This window comes from Dromiciops gliroides, chromosome 2 (assembly GCF_019393635.1).
Source record: "Dromiciops gliroides isolate mDroGli1 chromosome 2, mDroGli1.pri, whole genome shotgun sequence".
Classification (NCBI taxonomy): Eukaryota; Metazoa; Chordata; class Mammalia; order Microbiotheria; family Microbiotheriidae; genus Dromiciops; species Dromiciops gliroides.
Window position 1 is genome coordinate 260771396 of NC_057862.1, and position 18769 is coordinate 260790164.

Genomic DNA, 18769 nt, shown 5'->3' on the forward strand with positions numbered 1-18769 from the left:
CATGTGGCCGTGGGAGGCCATACCAACCCTCAGGAATGAGAGGGGGGCATCCGCTTTACGTTACCATATTGTAACCCATGGAGATAAGGCAGGCTCGGAAATCGTCCGTGTCCATCATGCCTGTCTTCTTCTGCTCGAAGGCAGTGACATTTAGACAAAGGGAGGGCAGGAAAGATGGGAAGAGGAAAGGGCCCACACCAGTTCAGGAAGAGGTCGGACACAGACAACGGAGGGGATGGGTTTTATCAGATGATGGGGCAGACAGAGGACAGAGAGAAAAATGAAAAAAGGAAAGAAGAGAAATATAATTTAAGGGTAGAAGACATTGAAAAGAAGAGGCAGAGGCCAGCAAGGACAGGGTGCAGAGATAATGGGAAACAAAAGAAAGTAAGATTCCCATGTAAAGGAGCCAGAGAAGGGGGTCCAAGATACAGATGGATGCAAGAAGGATCCCCTCAGAGGGAGAGGTATCCACAGTCAGAAAGTCAACAGAAAGGAAAGCCACATGTCCAGAGGAACACAGGAAAGTGGGGGAAAGGGAGAGATCCAGACAGAGAGAGAAAAGAAAAAGGAGAAATACATGTTATTGATCGCCCCAGAGGCCACCCCTGACCATGTTCCATGCAGGTGTTGAGTACCTGGGGGTCGTTGCCAATATCGTAACCCAAGCTGATGAGGCAGGCTTTGAACTCCTCAGGACCGAGTGTGCCGGAGTGATCCTGGGGGCGGCCGTGGTGTGCCAGGCAGCAGGACATGCAGTGGGTGCCAGGGGAGGGGAATGGGAGAAGGGACAAAATGCACAGGGATGGTGAATGAGAAGGCGGATGGTGTGTGCCGTGCAGGGAGGGAGGGAAAGCAAGCAAGTGGGCAGCGGGGAGTGAGGAGGAGAGGTGGAGAGGGAGATGTGTACATGATCATGCAGATGGAAAGGGGTGAGGAGGGTGAAGGGAGAAGGGAGAAAGGGGAAATAAAAGTGCATAAGGTTAGATACCAAAAATGAGGTTTCAGTATGTGCTCACACACAACCTTGTATCAGGGAACAGGAGCCTCCCAAATCAACCCTTGCTTCCTCCCCCTCCATCCTCCCCACCAGCCCTCCCCGACACACTCACACTCAGGTCTGCAGAGAGTTTCACTAAGTGCTCCCGAGATATCTGGAGTGCCGTGAAGCAGGCAGAGGCGTGTAGAGGCAGCGGCCTAATAGACCCACCCTTCCCACCCAATCCTCAAAGGGCCACTTGGCCCACCCTTAGGACCATATTTATAGACACTAGGAGGGTGGTCTACATTAAGAGCCCACCATTTGGTACAGTTCTGAATGGGTTAACCTGGATAGGAAGAGAGGCGGGGTTCTGACCTCACCTCCACTCACCTTCCTAGTCCTCATACTTGGGGGCTCTTGGGGCCTTTAATGTAAATGAGGGCCAGGGACCAAAGCTTAAAGTCAGAACTATGGAAGATGCTGGATCACCTCATGCAGGGCTGAGGTAGAAGTAGGGGTGAGGGTAGAGTAAGAAGCACCGGAATCGAAGGCCAGTGGCTGTCTATCCTTCATCCAAGGCCAAAAACGACCTTTCTTACAAAAGCCATGAGGGAGAGAGCAAGTGTTCATTTTTGAGCTCTCCTTCAGGACTGGCCTTGTGAAGGGATGTCAAAGGTAAGGAAAAGTAGCCAGCTAGCTGCCTGAGATAATGCAAGCAGAGGTCTGGCTAGAGGTAGGGGATGGACTAGATGACACCAAAGCCTTGCGGTTTTATGATTGTGCATCAGAGAAGGTTGTACTATTCTTATAAGCTCATTTTGATCTAACCCTCTCTTCCCTTACTCCCCCCCAATTTAGATGAGAAAACTGAGGCCCAGAAAAAGTCAAGATGCTTGGGCCAATGTTACATAGCCAGGAAGTGACACAGTTGGAACTTGAACTCAGTTTTTTGGTTTGGTTTGATTCAGCTAAGTCTGTGGCCCTTTCCATTCAACAAACATTAAACCATGTGTCAGGTACGATGCTCAGCACTAAAGATAAACAAAGAAAAATGAACAGTCTGTCTCCAAGAAGTTTACACGGTGCTGGGCTTGGAATCAGGAAGACTTGAGTTCAAATTTGGCCTCAGACACTTTTTAGCTGTGTGACCTTGGCCAAGCCACTTAACTTCTACTTGCCTCAGTTCCCTCATCTATAAAATGGGGATAATAATAGCACCTACCTCCCAGGGTTGTTGTAAGGCCCAAATGAGATAGTAATTATAAAGTGCTCAGTGCAGTGCCAGGCACATAGTAAGGACTATATAAATATTAGCTATCATCATCTACAGGGTAGGGAGGAGGAGGATCCAAATAAATAGAAGATAATTTCAAGAGGAAGGAAGAATTAACAATTGGGTTTTAAAGGAAGCTAAGAATTCTAGAAGGTGGAGGTAAGGAAGGAGCACCTTCTAGACATAGGGGAGGACTTATAGCACTTTGACTTTCAGAGGCCTCTCCCCAATCTAGGCACTGGGCACTCCAGTCTGGTAGGCCTTACAAGGTCTGTGAGGCAGGTTGTTGGGGCATATTGGATCCATTTAGGGTGCTGGTGAGTCAAGGGCCGAGGGCTTCTCTTACAGATCTGTGAAACTGGTTGACACGATGAGCTCAGAGACAAAGGCCTCAGCTCTTTCCATGGCACACAGATTCTCAGAAGCAGAAGGGACCTCTGAGGCCATTGACTTCAACCCATTGCTGCACTGGAATCCCCTCTACAAAATCTCTGAGAAGTGGCTATTCATACTCTGCTGGGGACCTCCGATAATGGAGAACTCACTCAATTTCTGAATTTCTCTTTTGGTATAGCTGAAATTGCTAGGAAATTTGTCCTGAAAATTGAGGTGAAATCTGCTTCTTATCAAATTCTAACAATTTCTGCAACTTCTCTGAGGGGAAGCAAAGTGTGATGAGATATAGTAGAGAGGGCACTGGCATCTCAAATGCTAGTTGTGCAAATCCTGGTCCTACTATTTATTAGCTGTATGACTTGAAGTCACTTAATCTTTCTGGGTCTCTAGTGGATTTCTTTCTCTAGTGGATTGAGACAAACAAGGTTAAGTGACTTGCCCAGTCACACAGCTAATAAAAGTGTCTGAGGCCACGTTTGAAGTCTTCCTGATTCTAGGCCCAGTGCTCTATCCACTGAGCCACCTGGATGTTCAAGTGTAGTACTAACGCTTTTGTATCTAATTATACTCTCTTCACTGTTCTAGACTGTCAAGATCTTTGATCCTGATTCTACACCCAGCATTTTAGACAGCTAGTCTAAAAATCAAGATAATTTGGGTTCAAATCCCAGGTGTCACACATACTGGCTATGTAATCCTAGGCAAGTGACTTAAAGTCACAGAGCAATTTTGTGAACTGCTTTAGACAGGAGTTTCCTCATTAGACAGAGTCCTAATTCAATGACATAATGGGTCTAACCAAGCAAAAACAACTTATAAACTATCCCTTCTAGCTTCATGTCAGCCCCAAGTTTGCTGAGCATGCCATCCATCTATGCCTTCAATCAGAGCATTGGCCAAAATATTGACTAAACCGAGCCAAAGACCCATGGTACCCTTTTAGAGAGACCTACATTCTTTTTTTTTTTCCTTTTTTTTTTTTGTGAGGCAATTGGGGTTAAGTGACTTGCCTAGGGTCACACAACTAGTAAGTATTAAGTGTCTGAGGCCAGATTTGAACTCAGGTCCTCCTGACTCCAGGGCCAGTGCTCTATCCACTGTGCCACCTTGCTGCCCCGAGACCTACATTCTTAATGCTTCCTAAGTCCTGGTGAAGCAACTGAGAAGGAAGGACTCCTATCCTCGGAAATCTCCCATATCTATGAGGTCATTTGAGGTTGTGTTTAAGTGAAGGGGAGCAGGGGAAAAAGCTCAACAAGCCAAACTCTTACCCGGTCAAAGTGGTTGAAGGAGGCTCGGAACTCATTCATCTGCTCCTGACTGATCCCTTTGGCATCTCGGGTAAGGATCTGGTTCTCCACTTCATTGATGGTCCTCGCAATGGTGGTGAGCAGCTGTTCCCAGCCCACTCGGATGTGCTGGGGGAATCAATGTGGTTGTTGTCAGAGAGTAAAACTCCCCAGATCTGTAGCTTTCCCCACTCAGCATTTGAAAGCCCAAAGAACCTGTGTATTTCAGACTGATTTTGTCACTTTACCAATGAAGATCCCTTGGAATAACATATTCTAAGGCAAAAATACCGCCAACCATGGAGCACAGTAATGACACTGGTAGGGCTATGTAGTGGCACAATCAAAGCAAGCAAAAGAAACAACTGAGGGGGCCAGGAGGACATCCAATGATGGGGATGGGTAGAGTCAGAAACATAATAGAAAACAGTTCCATGGGGAGAGGATAGGTTACCAAAAGGCATAATTTATTTCATATGTATTACCCCAAGTCTCCCCTCCCCACCACCAAAAATTTTTACAATCAAAACCAAAACAGTGGTCTTGGGAGTTAGATCTCTGAAAATTTCTCTTCTTTCCAACTAAAGGAAATAATGTTTAAACCTATCAATCAATCAATCAATCAAACCCTCTCTCTCTCCCCCCCCCCCCTGCCCCAGCTTTGGTTGGGCCATTCCAAATATAGTAAATCTATCCCATTGCTATCCTATATTGGAAAGAAACTGCTGGAAAGGGAAGGAGATTAGAAAAAGATATATACTAATGATTACCAAGAAGAATTCCTAAGGATTAAAGCTGGTTCTGTTTCCAAGTTTTATGGTTTAGGGAAACCAACCCCATCCCCAGTTCTCCCCACCATGGATCATACCTCCATAGTATAGTTGGTGTGCTTGTTGTCAAAGATAAGAGCCTCCTGGATAAGCTGGTGGTCTCCCTCCAGCTGGTCAATCTTTGGTTTATAATTGACAATGCTCTTCTCATACTGTCGAAGGTGATTGAGCTGGTCCTCCAAGGTGCCATGCATCTCGATGGAGATACGGCCAATCTCCTATAGAAGAGAGAGTGGCATTGCCTCAAAGTTACCCCCACCAAAGAATACACACAACTGTGACCTACAGAGAGAAACTTTGGGCTCCCAGGAATTTCACTCCTAGGAATTTCCTCAGGCCATGTCTATGGAGCCTCAAAGAGTTTTAACTCTTGAAATTGAAAAAAGAATAGGAAAGAACCCATTATCTTTGTCTTTGGCAGGCATTGCTTATGTTTAACCTAGTCATATTTGAACCCAGAATTCCTTCAGGACTCCCTATAAGACTCAGGAGAGAGAAAAATCCTAGAATTGCTGAAATAATCATAAAAGAGAGTAGCAAATAATCAACTGAACCTAAATTCCACTGCCTGGCTTTCCAAGCCCTTCAAAATCTCAACCTATTGGGGCAGCTAGGTGGCGCAGTGGATAGAGCACTAGCCCTGGAGTCAGGAGGACCTGAGTTCAAATCTAGCCTCAGACACTTGACACTTACTAGCCATGTGACCCTGGGCAAGTCACTTAACCCCAATTGCCTCACCAAAACAACAATAACAACAACAAAACAAAATTCAACCTATCCTACTTATACAATCTTATTTCCAGACATACCTACTTCACTGGCCACTACATAAATCATGTTCTTTCCTGCCTCTATATAGATGCTAAAGCTGTTCTGGCTGCCTGGAGGTTCCTCTTTCTATTTAAATTCTAACTATCCTTAAAAACACCAAGTTATGTTTCATTTCATCCAAGAGGTCTCCTGTCTTTCCCTCACTACAGCTTCCACTGACTTCCCTACAGTATTTAAGACTGTGGACTGTTCAGTCTAGCATTTGATAATATAACAGTTTATATTGTTCTCTGATTATTTCATATGCATTAATCTTCTCTCCTGAAACAGACTGCAAGGTCCTGGAGTGTGGGAATTGTGTTTTTACAGAGTTGTTGATTTTGACCCAGTAGGAACCTTAGAATTAATCCAGTCCAAAGGTCATGCAAAACTTCCCACAGAGAAATGGATTAAAATGTAATTAGGAGGGGCAGCTAGGTGGTACAGTGGATAGAGCACTGGCCCTGGAGTCAGGAGTACCTGAATTCAAATCCGGCCTCAGACACTTAACACTTACTAGCTGTGTGACCCTGGGCAAGTCACTTAACCCCAATTGCCCCACAAAAAAAATGTAATTACGAATGTTTAATATTTAATAAAATAAATAAAAATATGATGCAACATAGATAATATTAATTTGAGGTTTTCTAAGTCAATATGTAGCTCATGGGGATCCTTATGCCTAGTTTAGTGGCCCCCATTTCTATTTTGAGTTTAACACTACTCAGCTAGTCAAATAGCTTTATTTTATAGATGAAGTAGCTGAGATGCATAGAGATTAAGTACACAAGTAGTGAAAGAATTGGGATTTGAATCCAGGTCCTCTGAATACACATCCAGAACTCTGAATCTACTGTACCACATTGCCTCAAATTTCTTCTGTATCCTTCATGGTCCTTAGCATGCTGCTTTGAACATAGTAGAAACCCAATAAATAATTAACTGAGTAACTAAGCATGGGCTTCTCTAAATTCTGGAGGTATCTTTGGAATACTAGGGTTTACCCCCTAAAAAACAAGGAAAGAAAAGTCTTCTCTAGGGGGAAGGTTGGGAAAGAAGAGTTAGGAAACTGATTGTAGTAGAGATGGGAACTAGGAAATAGATGAAAGAAAGGAAATGGGGAGAGATTTCAATATTACCTCCATCTTGGTCTGGATCCAGGGCCCAATAACATTGGCCTGGGCTGCAAACTGTTTGCGGAGTCTTTCATTCTGTTGCTGACGGGTGTGTTCCTCCATCAGGGCCTGGTCCCTCCGTGGTACTAGCTGCCGAACCTGGAGTGCCAGAAAAGATGGGTGGAAGGGAAGATTTGTTTGGGTCCTGAATCGGTTGAATACTACCTCTTCTGCTTTGGTCCTCTAAGCCTGCTTCCATTTTCCCCTCCCACCACCCTTTACCCTGACCCTTTTAAAGCCCATTGCTTGACTCACATGGTCCCATTTGCCATTGATCTCCTGAGGGGTGATGGTTGTATAGGGATTGGTCCCAGCCATATTGACATGGTATGTCTGGACGATTTTGGTAACTTCATTATGGATTCCAAGAATGGCCTGTCGCTCCTTATCAGCATCAGGGAGGGTGGCTTTGAATTGTTCATGTGCTGTGGTCAATCCCTAGGTGGGAAATAGGAATGAGGGAAAGATGGCAAGAAAATACAGTCATCAACTCCAAGGGTCTAGTGCCTTCCATGGAAAAGAATATTAAATCTTCTTGGGATACTGTGAATTAACAATATTAGGTTGCTGGAAGCAGTCACACAAGTACCCTTCTGAATGACTACCACTTCCTAAATAACATGTGCCTCAAGCCAGGGGTAGAAACATTTAAGAAAATTGTCTGTTGCTATTCTAGAAACTAAAATTCATTCATAGAGCCAAAGGAATTATAGATGGAACCAGAGAGCTCTTAACCTGAAGGTCCATGGGCCCCTGAGGTCTATAAACTTAGATGGGAAAAAATATTTTAATAACTATATTTCAACATTTTATTTTATTCACTTAAAAATACTATTCTGTTGTGTACTTATATTATCACACTAATAGAACGTAAGCTCCTTGAGAAGCTATGTCATTTTTGCATTTTTGAAGTCCCAGTGCCTTTCCTACAGTAGGCACTTAATAAATGTAGAATGAATAAGTAAATTAAAAAATATTATTCTGAAAAGGGGGCCTTAGGTTTTACCGGACTGCCATGTGTCTATGACACAAACTCTGATCTAATCCAATCCCTGTGTAATATAGATGAGAAAAACCAAAGGAATGTGACTTGTTTAAGGTTATGCAGCTATTAACCATTCAGGATTGACAGCCAACACAGAAAAGCCAAAATGGTTAACAGAACATTATTAACCCAGTTATGGGAAGAAGCATCATCCAAGATGGCCCTTGGCAATGTGTGGCCCCTGGGATTAACTCCTTTCTATACAAAGGTATAGAAGCCACTCCTTTGCAAAACCCTAATCAAACTAGCTGGACTTGACCTCTTTTGACAATCAATGAGCATATATTAAGTGGGTACTACAAGTGTTGGGCAGACAGACAAGCCAAACAAGGAGCTTTTTTATTCCACTGGAACTTCTGAATGTATCTTTTCAGAGCTTCCAATCCAGGAAAATCAGCTTTAAATCTTACAACGCATCTTCCTCTCTCCACTGCTGTTTCCCTGAATCACAGAAGAGAATAAATTCTATAGCTCTTAATGGGAGAAAGATATAACTGTATAATTATAATACTCTCTGCATCCCCTCTAGAGATCATTTTTATCCAAGCAAAATCCAGTTAAAACGAATATTAAGGGTAACCTTGAAGCACTATGGCACCAAAAAAATGAAACCAGCATGCAACCTGATTAGAGGGGAAGGGGGTGGTAGATTAGAAAGAAATGAAAGAACAAATCCTACTTCCTTACCTTGGTGATGATGATAGTAATTACCATGAGAATTTATGGACTACTCAGATATTCATAAGCCTCAGGGCTTTTTTTTTTTTTTGGTGGGGGTAAGGAGTACTAGCTACCAGACCCACTTTCTCCATCCCTGCAGCAAATTCCCTGAATCTGCATGATCTCAGATTCACTATTCTTTAGGGACTTAAGTGTTATGGGAAGGTGAGTACCTGGATCTCCTCTATGGTATGCACAATGAAGGTATCCTGCAGGTCTTCCATGGCCCCCTCCATCCAGTTATTGAAGGGAGCAGCTCTCTTGGCATATTCCAGATACAGTTGGTCTATGGTCTCTAGCAGCTTCTCTGTCCGCTGGGCATCAATAGAAGTAGTAAGTTAGAGGAGAAAATAGGGCTCAATGGATAATAGATGTAGGGTTTAAAAGGATTCTCAGAGAGGCAGCTAGATGGCGCAGTGGTTAAAGCACCGGCCCTGGATTCAGGAGTACCTGAGTTCAAATCCGGCCTCAGACACTTAACACTTACTAGCTGTGTGACCCTGGGCAAGTCACTTAACCCTCATTGCCCCGCAAAAAAAAAAAAAAAAAAAAAAAAAAAAAAAAAAAAGGATTCTCAGAAGCAATAGAATTAAAACTCTTCACTTTGCATATGGGGAAACTGAGACCCAGGGAGGTCGTAACTTGCCCATGGTTCCACAGGCACTAAGCCTAAGAGGCAGGATCTAAACCCATGTTTTCTGATGTCTGGGTTCTCTTTCCACTAAAAGATGCTGGATGCAGGGCAGGGGATGACAGGAAGTAATAGAAGAAGAGGGAAGTAAAATAATGCTCATTCTGTTTGTTTATTATTATTTTTTTGCAGGGCAATGAGGGTTAAGTGACTTGCTCAAGGTCACACAGCTAGTAAGTGTCACATGTCTGAGGCTGGATTTGAACTCAGGTCCTCCTAAATCCAGGGCCAGTGCTTTATCCACTACACCAACTAGCTGCACCCCAGAATAATATTCATTCTAAAGGGATCCTAGTCTAGGTGGGTCAGGGTTTTTTTAATTGGGGAAGTCTTAGGACATTATGAATCCTCTGTATTCCCAGTCTTGGAAAAGATGGAAGAAAGGAGCACTGAGGTGGGGCGGGGGGAGAGAGAGCGGGTTTTCTGGTCCAAAATAGTGGGAAATTGCAGGTAGGTGATGCACTGGATAAAGCACCTGCCCTGGATTCAGGAGGACCTGAATTCAAATCCAGCCTCAGATACTCGACACTTACTAGCTGTGTGACCCTGGGCAAGTCACTTAACCCCCATAGCCCAACCAAAAAAACCCCACATAAAACAGTGGAAAATTAAGAAGCAAACAGGAAAAGAGGAATGTATTTGAGATATAGCTTTCCTTTCAGGGCTCACCTCCAAAGCTTCCCTTCTCTTTTGGGTCAATGCTCCCAAGTTGTCCCACTGATCACAGATCTTTTGGCAACGAGCATTGACACTGGGAGAATTGTAATAATCCAATTCACTGTAAAAGAAAGAGACCAAGAATCATCTCATACGCTGCCCTTCACTGTAAAAGAATAAACTCGTGATATTCAAAATAATGTTAAGGACCAATCTTGATTCAAAAGAACTCATGATTAGACTTATTTCCATATCTCCTTTGAGGAGAATATTAAGAGTATGAAATTGTATATACAATGCAGGACATAGTTAATAATATCTGCTTTGCTTAATACCCTTCCTTGGTTATATGAGATGGTTCAATAAAGATTATTTTCAAGTGATTTTTTTAAAAAAAGTTTTTAAATCAAATAAATCCCAAAGCATCTATTTTTAAAAAATAAAGAACTAAAAGGAGAAAGTAAACTAGTATGCTAGTCTCCATTGGTGGAAAACATACACATATGAAGGTCCATCATGGGTTTGATTTTGACAAATTAAAAGGAAGAATACACAAGGATTCTACATTCAGACCAGTGAAGTCATCTCCAGCAAAAAGGACTTCTCTCTGGGTTCGATCTTTCCCTCCCAAGTGAGACAGTATTGAGAAGGAATGGGGGATGGGGGTAGGTGGAGTGTAAAGGAGCCAGACATGGGCAAAAAAGAGGAAGGCAGGCAAAATAGAATTCCTCTCACGAGTATATGTCCCAACTCTGGACTGGTTGGGGCACCAAATGTATTCCCTGACAAGTAAAGGGAAAGCAGTTCCAAAGCCATATGTCAAAACTAGAAGTCAAATGACCTACATTCAAGTCCTTGGTCTAACATTTACTAGCTCTGGGATGCAGTGAAAGACTTAAAACATTTCTAAGCTTCAGTTTCTTCATCTACAAAATGGGTGTCAGTATTGTCACTACTACCTACCATAGAGGGATTTTTGTGAGGCTCAAATGAGATAATAAGATGTTTTAAAACTGAAAGTTCTGCTTACTCAGTAGCTATCACCTCAGACCTTCTCAATCTATCCCCATTCCTCCAACAGTGAAGAGAGCTGTGGTCAGCAGTTCAGATCTCTAATGAAATTTGCCCTTGCACTCTGGCCTTCTGGGAGCCAATGTCCATGGACCCCACAAACCCTGCTGGTTTGGTTCTTTCCCATCATAAAGACTTCCCCCAAACCAACCAACAGAGCTATAGCTCCCCTCCCCAATCATGTCACGCTTTCAGCATCCCCTGCAGGAAGGCCAAAGTGGAGAAGGGGTTGGGGCAAATGAGGCACAAATGATTCCTACTTCAGCTCCTGTGCGATAGCAGCAATTTGTTCCACTCGGTCCTGATGAGCAGCAAGGTCACTCTCAAAGGCCTCATGCTTCTTCAGCAGGGCCTTGATTTCCGAGAGGGTGGCTATCTCATAGTCCTTCTGCTGCAACATGGCCTCCTTGCCTAGGTTCAAGAAGGGTTTGGGTCAATCCACGGTCTCAAACAGGCTATTAAGAGGTAAATAGGGGAACAGTCCTAACCCCAGATATTGCCATGAAACAACCCAAATCATATCCTCTCATGCAAATCATCTGTTGGAGTTCCTGTTAGTGATACAATTCCTAAAAGCCTCTCCCATAAAGCAGTTCCCATGTCTACAAATTGTTCAGCATTAATCATATGTTGTCCCAAATTGTTTTCTTATAGTCATGGGTGCATGTCTTTTCCCACCAAAGATAGAAACAGAACAGAGTTCTTTGGTATCTCCCATAGTACACAGATGGTAGCAATAGGTATTCCATTAATGAGAAAAAGATTACTGGACCATGTGACTACTTATTACTGAACCATACCAAACCAGTAGCCTCAACTAGTATGGCCACTGACCATGTTTCTACAAGTGGCTGGTTAGCTCAGTTGATCCAAAAGGTCAACTTTGTCCATGGTGGCAAAGCCTTAGGATGATTAATGGGTGGGCCAGTTGTTTTTGCTTTACATCATCACAATCCCTGATCCTGGCCAGCCATCTTGCAAATGAGGCATAATATAATGACACACACACACACACACACACACACACACACACACACACACACACACACACTCACACACAGAGAACAGGAATGGATAACTGCAACCCCTGTGACCACCTGCCACCCCCAGCTAATGGAAAGAACACCGGCCTTAGAGCCAGAAACTCTAGACTTTCTTCCAGGACCTTATGTTTACAAGCTATGCCACCACGGACAAATCGATTAACTTTTCTGGGTCTGTTTCATCATCTGCAAAATGGGGTGATAATGCTAGCATTACCTACCTCACAAGGTTGTTGTCAGCAAAGTACTTTGAAAATTGTAATGAGTAAAAGAGTAATGTGAGCTGTTATCAATATTACTAAAAGAAACAAACTTGAGGTGCATGTCCCATTGAAGGCAGGTCATCTGTAACATCTTCAGATACTCAGGTGCAAGTTCCTCCAGGAAGCCTTCCCTGGGAGCCCTCTTCTCTCTCAGGTAAAGAGGTCTCCCAAAATTTCTCACAGTACTTTGCCTAAACCTCTCCTCCTTTGTACTTATCTCAGGCTTCTTTGTACACATGTCTTTAATTCCGTTGGTTTATCAACTCCTTAAGAACAGGGTCTGTGCCATAGCTTTGCACCGGCAGGCAGCGTCTAGCACAGTGCCTTGCACTGAGTAGGTGCTTAATCAACCAATCAATCAACAAGCATTTATTAAGCACCTACTACGTGCCAGGCACTGTAATAAATGATAAATAAATGATGAATGAGTGAATGAAGGACAGCATGTTTCCACGTGGAAGCCAAGTGAAAATGAACTCATAGCATGCATATATTACATACCCACTTAACTCCTTCCTCCCTCTTGCCCACTCCCCAATAAATGTCCCACTTTTCACAAGCCAAAATCCACTGAAAAGGCCATATAATCTCATAAGGGCTTGGGGAAAGGAAAGTAAGCAGACCTGGAAATATTAAACCCCAAATCTCAGTTGGAAGATCAAATGCGGGGGGGGGGGGCCGGGGGGCACCCTGAACTAAGGATTCCATAGATTCTTGTGGGGGGGTGGCGTCCTATAACTGAACTGCTATGCTCTCTAGGAGCTCCTTTCTCAGCTTCTTCCAGTCCTGATACCATGCTCAAATGCAGAACCCCGAGCACCAGACAGGGGCAAAATCAGTGTTCATTTCGGTGCCACAGTGCCCCTCTGAGCAGAGACAAATCCAACATCATTCAACCATGAACTAAGTATTCATGGGACACTTGTTGCCTGGCCTAGCATGTGACTTCCTACCCAGAGATCACAAAAAGTGCCACCAATCTCATTTTGGCTAAATGCTATGGGAGAATTTGGAGGGGACTATGGGCAAGATGGCAATAGTTCCCATGGGCATTGACAGATGGGAATCCAAGATCTATGTTGACAAATGTTAGGAAGAAAGCAAGAAAACTAGGATCCCTTAGTTTCCAAGGTCCCCTGCTTAAGGGAAATCATGAAAAGCAGGTCAGAATCTCTCCGAGATTGGCCTTACCATCTGTCCAGGCTTCATGGATAGAGGCCTTCTGCCGAAACTTCTCAGCCAGGTGGTCCAGTCGCTCTAGCCTCCGGATCTCATTCAATTGCCACTCCTCATAGCCTTTCTCTGCCTGCTCCAGGCCCCCCCATGCATTATTGATATCCTGGAGGGACAAATAAAGGTAGTGTCAAAAAGGGCAGCACTTGACATCTGGGCTCACTTCATTAGGAGAGAGTCCAGCTCCTAGCCCCACCTGGGCTCTGGGACATCTGCCAGCTCATTCCATCATCATGGCATCAGCTGCTCCTTGCTCTTCCAGGACAAGAATTTTCTAACCCCATTTAACTCTCCCCATCCCAACTACTTCCACTCCCAGAACTGACCCACACCCTTCCCTCCCACCCTAAGCTACAATGGTTTCAACAGAAAAAAAAAATGTTCCTCTCCTTGAGCTCACTCATGTTCTGACTAGAAAGGGATTTTTCTGCATTCTTCTGTCCTTGGTGGAAGACACTGAGAAAGTCTTAACAGCAGTTAGGACCCATAGGGTATTGACTAATGGTTGAATCCTTTAGTATGTGCCAGGGGCCAGATAGTCATAGAACCTCAGATTTGGAAAGGAATTCTGGGACTGTATAGTCCAACACTGAATAAAGAATCCCCTCAATAACTTCCCCAATATGTGGTCGGTCTTTGCTTCCAGACCTCTAGTTATAAGGAACCCACTATTTCCTGAAGCGGCCCATTCTCATAATTATGAGGAAGATTTCTCTTCAAAAACCCAAAATCTGCCTCCTTCCAACTTCCAACCATCATTCTCCTTTCTGCTCTTTGTACCCAAACAGGACAGATAGAATCCCTCTTCCATGTGACAGCCCTTCATATTCTTGAACACACATCCATACACCTACCCTATGACCTTCTGCAGGGTAAAAAATCCTACACTTATCTCAGACAATCATTAATAATTCAGAGCCACTATAAACAGGGCACTATACTAGATAGTAAGGAAGGCATTTGCTAAATATTCTGACCTTGGGGCTATGAGATAGGACAAATACATGAAAAACACAAGTAATTACAAGCTAATATAGGTGGGAGGTGCTACCCAATACATAACACACATCGATACAGTATTTTATGAGCTACAAAGTAATTTCCTCACAACAATACCACGAGGCAGGGAATTAAATACCCTTTGTTCAATCATCTTCAGGGTTTACTCTATTTTTCTAGCTCTATTATATTCTTTAAAAGCTATTCTCATAAATGGTACAAGTCTCTCTGAAACACTCACAGACTAATCAGCCTTGCTTTCTTTGTATCTATGGGGTGGGCAGAGGGTCCCTGATAATATTTAAAAAGTATAAAAGATTGATTAGAAAGAGATGCCTGTCTCCCAGAAGCCACTCCCTAGGCTTCTAAGTTGATCGTTTAGCAGCAAGAGAGATGCTTAATAGACCAATACTAAGCAATAATGATCTGTCTCTGAAGAAGAGTCCACTGATTGCTTGGAATGAAGCAATTTATTCCTTATGACCCTAATGACTCATACACCAGGAATGCAAAATGTTTCCTTTCCTTATTATTGTTGGGGAGGCGGGGGAAGGAGGGGGGAAGGGATGGAGAAAGACAGAGAGAACTATAATTTCTTTGGGATAGGAAATTCCCACCAAAGAAACTCCCTTTCCCAATGCAAATCAGTACCTACTCTGGAGCGGATAGTCTTAAAGGACTGTCTAGGCCAATGAGGTTAAATGGCTTGTGTAGAGTCACACAGCCAATATGTAGTTAGGGTTTGAATGTAGGGTCTCCCTAACTCCAAGGCTAGCTTTCTATGCATATTGCCAACTTGGCCTTTCATATAAAAATACAAATTGGATTATCTTGCATCCTGATTAAGTTTCTTGACTACCCTCAATCTGTGGTTTCCTGTCCTTTATGTTAGAAGTATCAAACATTCCAACTGCAACACTCCTGAGTGTGGCCCAAACCACATTAAAATGTAATTGAGAAATATTTAACTTGACAAATAAAAATATGATAAAACAGGTAATATTAATATGTTGCTTTCTAAGTCAATGTGCACCACAGGGATCCTTAGGTATGGCTTAGCGGCCTCTGTTTCTATTTACGTTTGACATCATTGCCTTCTATATTCCCTTTGAGTCCCAGTAAAGGGTGAAAAAAAGACATCTGCTGTAGAGATTTCGCAGTATTTGGGTGAATGCTGCCAGAAACAGACTGTCTAGAGGTAGCCATCAAGGTTCTTGACATCAGGTAGAAAGGGGCCTGCTATGGTGTTATAAGGATCATGACACAGAACCACAGCAGCCTGTAATTCAGGAGTGGTACTCAGCCCATCAGCCCTTTGTAAAGAGGATGCCTTAGTAAAGCTTTGTTTGCAAGTGGTAAGAGATGGAGACTTATGACATCATATACAACCCTTTTCTTTTGTTCTGCTACATATGGGGAAATGCTCTTTTGGGGAGTATTTAAGTTCAAAGTTTAAGAAAAAAATCTTAAATAAAGTTTTGCTTGATCTCCCTCCCTTCTTTGCAGAGGTGGGGCACTATGGGTATAGTGCCTGAATGTATTCTCAGACTCTATTAATGTATGAGTTAGTTTTGTTGAACTGTCTTTTTTAAAAATTCTCTCTTTATTTATTTTTTAGCAGAGGATAGTTCTCTATGGAAGGGTGGATGTTGAAATTAGGTTGATGTGGAAACAAGTTATCAATATCATGACTAGGCTTGGGCCTGGAACATCTATGTAGGCTCTAAGAGTCAAGTACAGCAACAAATTCAGCTACCATTATCAGAAGCACTTTGCCCATCTCTGCCCGCCTCCAACTCACCGAGACCATCTTCCCCTCAGAGGGCATGAAGGCAGGCCTATTGCTGAGTCGGAGTTTGGTCTGCAATGTATTAAAGTTGATCTCCAACTGGCACTTTTCCTGGACCTTAGGGGGTTTGTGCAGGCGGCGGTAGTCTCGGAAATCCTCCAGTTTCTGCTGCATGGCCTGCATGGTGTTCTCAGGGGTCCGGTTCTCCAACCATGGGACGGTGCGGCGGATCCACTCCAGCAGCTATGACAGGAAGAGGAGAAAGCGTCAGAGACAGTAAGATATAAGGGAGAGAAGGTAGGAATGGGCATCCTATCCCTTTGATACTGCACAATCCAAATTCTATATAACTGAAAGGTAGCTTGATGCAATAGAAATAGACGTGGTTGTGAAGTTAGAAAACCTTAGGCTGAAAATGCATCTCCGAAACAACCTCAAGTGAGCCTCTCTGGGCTTCAGTTTCCTCTTCTGTAAAAGGAAGTTGAACTAGATGGTCTCTGAAATCTCTTCCAGAAATAGATGAATCTAATGTCCCCACTCTATTGTGAGTCCAACCCTAGCACTGCTAGGCCCATTATTTAAATTAATTAGAACTCACCTGATCATGTGGTGCTCAATTCCAAATCATACCCAACATATTCCAACAGTCTTTCCTGGTTTATAGGAAATATTACTCTGTTTATGTGTGTGCACGCATGTACATGTACGCACAAACAGTACAGTCATTGAATCTGGAGGGGATTTGAAGACCAATGAGTCTAGCCCCTATAGAAGAGGAAAACAGAGGCCCACGGAGAGGGAATGACTTGCTATGGGTCATAAGTTAAAATATAAAGTTGCTCTATATAACCCTTAGCAAACTTTAATGTGACCAGTGAGCACATGCAGCATCAGAATGTACCCTAGGCCCACAAAATGAGGTTGGATAATGACATGAGAATACCAAGAGTTTTCTTGACTTCCCTTCTTGGGCTGAATCAATAAAAGACAAACATCATTTCCCACCATGATCAGGAAAATGCCTGGGCACACGCCCCAGGCAGGTACCTACATCACTCGCCAACTTCTCATAGTCCTCCATCAGCTGCTCATTCTCCTGGTTGACTGCCAGCACCTTGCAGATCCGATTAGCTGCTGTCTCCGCCTTGCAACAGAATAGTGAGAGAGAAAGAAAACTCACTTGCGCACTTCCCCCAGAATAATCATTGGAGGTTAGGTAGGGGATTATCTGCTCCATGGCCATCTTCAGCTCAAACCTAACCCCAAAAAGGTCACCATCACCAGTCCATACAGAGACATTCAAAAGTGTCCTGCTATTCCTTCTTTACCTATTCATTAACTGTTGACTCTGTAGGACCTGAATGGATCAGGTTTAGCTTCTATTTGATGCTAAACAGAGATGCAAACCAAGAAGGCTTACCTTCCTCATTCTAGTTTTGTTCCTAACTTCCCTTTGTTTTGATTAATATAAATAATAAATGTGGTTGGAGGATTGGTGGCACAGGAGCATGTTGTAGGGGAGGAGAGGGGAAGACACAAGCCAGGGATAAAACATCTGCCCCCAAATAAACCAACTGGATAATTTATACGTGGCTAAATTGAGAAATGATTAGAAGGCCTAGGAGGAAAATGCCTACAGAAAAATTACATATTGGCTCCCAAAGTATACCCAGGTTTATTAAACAAAGAACAGTGACTAAATAGTCTTTGTATTCACTATGCCTAAACAAAACCAAATGAACATCAACTGCAATAGAAAAGATTTGGGATAAGGAAGAACTCCCTGAAGGTGAGAGTAATAAAATAATGTTATCAAAGTAGGTTGTAAAATTCCTACCTTGAAAAACATTTTAACTAAGATGGCAGCCTACCTATCTTTTGGTTCATTTCTAATACTGGATGGGGGAAGGGGACTAGATTAGCTAGAATTGTCAGTTGCAGAGCTCTTAAAAGGAATGAGTGACTTGTATGTATGGAAAGCAAGTGGCAGAAGGTGAGATGGAAGCATTAGAAGAGGAAAAGAGAAAGTATGAGGAGGGTGAAAGAAAGGAGAAAGGGGAGAAAGAGGAAAAGAAAGAGCAAAGAGGAAGAAAGAAAGGAAGAAGGAACAGAAAGGAAGAGGAAAGGAGATATAAAAAGGAAGTGGAAAGGGAGAAAGAATGGAAAGAGAGAAAGGAAAGGGAAGAGAGAAGAACTTGAGGGGAATAAGGGCAATAGAGAGGCAATGACAGTTTTCCAATTCTGTGTTCAAAATCTTAATGTTTGGCCTAAGGCTGAAGGGAACATAAAGATGGGATTTGAGTCCCAGTTAATACTAATTTCCTAGAAAGGGCAGGGAATGGTGGAAAGAAGGCTGAATTTGGAGCAAAAGACCTGGTTTTGAATCTTAGGACTGATATATACCATTGATGACCCTCTCTGGGACCTTCTGTAAAATAAATTATCTCTAAAATCACTTCTAGCTCTAAGTCCTAGTCTCATTAGGCAGAAAATGTGAATCTGA

General features: G+C 43.1%; 1 protein-coding gene across 3 annotated transcripts in view; it reads right to left on the reverse strand.

Moving 5' to 3' along the window:
* Nucleotides 1–18769, reverse strand: part of ACTN1 (actinin alpha 1) — a 132820-nt gene that overhangs the window by 8867 nt on the left and 105184 nt on the right. The window contains exons 9-20 of one of the 3 annotated variants that reach the window (XM_043983097.1): nucleotides 17318–17410; nucleotides 16279–16509; nucleotides 13437–13584; nucleotides 11200–11350; nucleotides 9881–9989; nucleotides 8694–8834; nucleotides 7011–7193; nucleotides 6720–6854; nucleotides 4809–4988; nucleotides 3923–4069; nucleotides 639–719; nucleotides 65–130 (exon numbers count right to left, since the gene is read on the reverse strand). In XM_043983097.1, coding sequence (XP_043839032.1) covers nucleotides 65–130; nucleotides 639–719; nucleotides 3923–4069; nucleotides 4809–4988; nucleotides 6720–6854; nucleotides 7011–7193; nucleotides 8694–8834; nucleotides 9881–9989; nucleotides 11200–11350; nucleotides 13437–13584; nucleotides 16279–16509; nucleotides 17318–17410 — 1665 coding nt within the window. The remainder of the gene's footprint in view (nucleotides 1–64; nucleotides 131–638; nucleotides 720–3922; nucleotides 4070–4808; nucleotides 4989–6719; nucleotides 6855–7010; nucleotides 7194–8693; nucleotides 8835–9880; nucleotides 9990–11199; nucleotides 11351–13436; nucleotides 13585–16278; nucleotides 16510–17317; nucleotides 17411–18769) is intronic. The other 2 variants (XM_043983099.1, XM_043983098.1) reach the window with 2 other exon arrangements.